Source organism: Penaeus chinensis, chromosome 38, assembly GCF_019202785.1.
Source record: "Penaeus chinensis breed Huanghai No. 1 chromosome 38, ASM1920278v2, whole genome shotgun sequence".
NCBI classification, from domain to species: domain Eukaryota; kingdom Metazoa; phylum Arthropoda; class Malacostraca; order Decapoda; family Penaeidae; genus Penaeus; species Penaeus chinensis.
The window spans coordinates 20,965,912-20,969,877 of NC_061856.1; the positions used below are offsets into that span (position 1 = coordinate 20,965,912).

The 3,966-nt window shown below is 48.0% G+C and overlaps 1 protein-coding gene across 1 annotated transcript in view; it reads right to left on the reverse strand.

The window, feature by feature from the left end:
- Positions 1-3,626, reverse strand: part of LOC125045960 — a 54,092-nt gene extending 50,466 nt beyond the window's left edge. Inside the window, exon 1 of the mRNA XM_047643554.1 lies at positions 3,283-3,626. Within this exon, the coding sequence (XP_047499510.1) occupies positions 3,283-3,626 (344 nt within the window). The remainder of the gene's footprint in view (positions 1-3,282) is intronic.
- Between the last annotated feature and the right edge of the window lie 340 nt (positions 3,627-3,966).

A 3,966-nucleotide genomic window follows, 5' to 3' on the forward strand; every position in this document is an offset into this window, starting at 1 on the left:
ATATATATATATATATATATATATATATATATATATATAGAGCCCAGCCACTGGAGCACAAGCCAGTGCAACTCAGTGCTGGTCCCAAGCCAGGATAAATGTGGAGGGTTGCGGCAGAATGACATTCGGCATAAAATAAGCCAAGACAATGATGCGGATCATGAATGGAAAATACCACACCGGATTGCTCGCGGTCTACGGCACTGTTCCCCAGCAGAGTGGCGGTGGACAGTCTATGTCTGTTGGGAGAAGTAGAAGAAGCGGAGGAACGCAAGCAAAGAGAAGGGAGGAGAGAATGAAGGGCAATTAAGTAAAGTTAGGAAGGTGAATCCTTGGCACGCTGACTAGTAAAGGAAGAGACATGATGAAGAGGAGAAGGATAGAAGAACTTTGTGTTCAAGAGACTAAGTAGCAAGGAAATGCAGCGAGACTGTTAGGAGGAGGCTTCAAGTTATTCTGTCATGGCAGGGACGGAAGAAGTGCCGTGGGTGTAGTGGTGAAAGAAAAGTACATTAACAGCACAGTGGAGGTTAGTGACAGAATAACGACAATGAAGTTGGGTAATGGAAGGGGTGCTACTGAATGTGATCAGTGAGTACGCCCCACAATAGAAGAGTTCTGGAGCGAAGTAGAGGAGAAGGAAATAAGGGTGATGAGCATGTGATGGGCAGATATGGAGTAGGAGAAAGAAACCTGGTTGTCGACTTTGCTAAACGGATAGAAATGGCGGTAGTGAACACCTATTTTAAGAGGAAAGAAGGACACAGAGTAACCTACATAAGGGGGGCGGGTAAGAGTACACAGACAGATTCTGTGCAGGAGATGCGACCTGAAAGATTGTAAAGTTATACCTGGAGAGAGTGTAGCAAAACAAAATTTTTGACGGACCAAAGATCAAATAGTGGAATTTAAAAGAAGAACGGTTATGCATAGCACTCAGGTAAGAAGTTAGGCAGGCTTTGGCAGAATCACATAATATGTTTGTCATGACATTTAGGCGAAGGAAAGAAGACACAGAGACTTGGTGGTGGAATGAAGAAGTGCAGGACAGCATAAGTAGAAAGAAAGACGCGAAACAGAAATGGGATAGACAAGGGGACGAGGAAACCCATCAGGAATAGAAAAATATGTACAGCAGGGTAGTGAAGGCAGTTACATGAAAAGTAGAAGATCGATATAGACTGGCCAGGCAAAGAGACAGAAATAAGAGCGATGTGCAGCATATAAAAGTGATAAAGGAAAATGGAAACATTTTGACAGGCGAGGGGGACACCTTGAAAAGATGGAAGGAGTATTTTGAGGAACTTATGGTTGGAAATACAAGAGAAAGTAGACTGGAGTACGCAGAAGTTGGTAATCAAGATGTGCAGGAGATCAGCCGAGAGGATGTAGAGAGGCCATGAGAAAGATAAAGGAGGTAAAGATGTAGGTCCAGATAACAACCCGACAGAAGCAAGGAGGAGAGATGGCAGTGACAGAGGAATAAAAATAATTTGTCACGCAAGGAAGATTTGGGAAAGATTGAGGAAAGAGAGAGTGAGGAGAACAGTAGAAATCTGGGATGTAAATTTTGGATGTAAGCTAGGAAGAAGCACGACAGATGCAATATTGGCATTGAGAAGATAAAAGGAAATGGAAAAGTTCAGGGAAGGACAGAGAGGGCTGCATTGTGTCTTGATAGACTAGAGAAAGCTGGTGATGCATATATATATATGTGTGTGTGTGTGTGTGTGTGTGTGTGTGTGTGTGTGTGTGTGTGTGTGTGTGTGTGTGTGTGTGTGTGTGTGTATGTGTGTGTGTGTGTGTGTACATGTATGTATATATAATATATATATGAATGGTAAAACAATCTACTGTGTTGATACTATGGTAGAAATCGTATATATCACAAAAAGTGCAAGTAAGTTGTCATAAAACAGCTTTATTTAGAGATCACTGCCAAGATCTTGCCAAACGCCTCCTAGTGCAGGAGATTTTAATTACTTATCTGCAAGAACATGTGATTTGAAGCTATCTAGAGGAGCAGCGAGAACCCATAACAAATACAATGAAGAATATATATAAATATCTGAGGAAGGCAGGAGAAAAGATTGTCAAACAGGGCGGGAACAAAAGATTTTTTTTCTTTTTTTGACGGGTTTGGTGGCATCGGCTTCGAACACAACGCGACAAAAAAACGAGCCTTCCGAACGAGGATGAAGCGCAGGCAGATCACAGGGATGCGGTATTAACACTTTGCTAAATTAAAACTTTGGAAGGCAACACGCTTTCTCCTCTCTCTCTCTCTCTCTCTCTCTCTCTCTCTCTCTCTCTCTCTCTCTCTCTCTCTCTCTCTCTCTCTCTCTCTCTCTCTCTCTCTCTCTCTCTCAGTTTACAGGTCTCTTCCTGCCCCATCCCTCTTCCTCTTCCTCTATCTCTTTCTCCCTTTCTCCTACTCCCTCTTTCTTTCGCTGCCCCCCCCCCCCCCCCCTCTCTCTCTCTCTTTCTCTCTCTCTCTCTCTCTCTCTCTCTCTCTCTCTCTCTCTCTCTCTCTCTCTCTCTCTCTTTCTCTCTCTCTCTCTCTCATTCCTTGTGTGTTCGGCCCAAGATTAATGGCGCGGGCGATAATATTTATCACAAAATGGATTTTTAATCATTCGACACGTGGAGGCACCGACCTTCATCTCGCTTAGCTGAAACATGCATAAAAGGAAGGCCCTCTATTGACAGCCGCATTTCAGTTGAATGTCTCCTGAGGGAAAGGATAAATATATCGCTCACTGACAAGAACCTCCGAAGTCTCTGAATACCTGGGGATCGTCAAGGAATTTTCCGGTTGGGTATTCTTGCATAGGCCGTTATGGAGACCACGGTGAGAATATTAATAATTGCAATAATACTGATTTGAAGAAGTGGAAGAAGATGGGGAGGAAGAGGAGGAATGGCAGAAAATGTTGATGATTATAAGGAGGCAGAGGAGGAAGGGGAGGAGGATTAAGAAAAATATTGATGATGACAAAAGAAAAAGAGAATTGGTAATGAAATCAGCTCTAAAATTTTCATGACTTACGATCTGCTGCAGCCGGTTTAACTACATCACTGTCAAGTGACGTTACTGCTTAACACAACTTAATGACGATGCTGAAAAAGTATATTGATTTCACGAAATAAAAGTCCGTCTCAAGAAGAACAATGAGATCAAAAGTTAGCAGGAGGGATAAAATTCGTGACCCTGAGCACACAAACCCCCGCGCTGAACGCATTGGCTGGCATTAGAGCAGCTCCCGACGGGGCGAGACTCACCTGGTGATGTAGCCGTCGCCGTCGGTGTCGCAGGCCGTGAACAGCGCCCTCAGCCGCTCGCTCTCGCCCGAGCCCTCCGACTCGGGCGAGATCCTGTGGACGTCGTCCCGCTCGTGGCGGGGCTCATCGACGTCCCAGTCCCGCAGGGGCTGCTCGTCGTCCCAGTAGCCGGAGGCGCAGCTGACGGGGGACAGTTGCTGCTGGTCCCACCAGCCGCTTCGCTCCGAGCGCGACGGCGACGGGCAGCCCGAGGACGTCGCCGCCGGAAAGCGCGGCGGCCGCACGGCGCGGGGGGGCGACCGCGAGCGCTTCTGCTTCACGGAGACTTCCCGTGACGCCTTCATATCCGGCGTCGCAGCCGCGGGTCGGAGGTCGCCGACCCCCCCGAGGCAATGGGGGGCGTCGCCCAGGCACCGGCCCCAAATTTTCGGAAGGGAAATCCCCAGGGGAATGGTCCCCGCCCCCTCCCGTGTCGGTGAAAGAAGTCCCCCTTGGCAAATAGTGCGTGCGACGGGCCCGGGCCGGGGCCGGGGTGGGTGGGCCCAAACAACCGGGGACGCGGGGGGCGGTACCAGAAAGCGAAGACGGGGCTTCTCTCGGATCCAGCCGCGCGTCGACCGGGTCGCCGTCACCAGTTCACGTACTTGCCTCCCATAGCACGCGCTTCATATCGGGATGCACGAA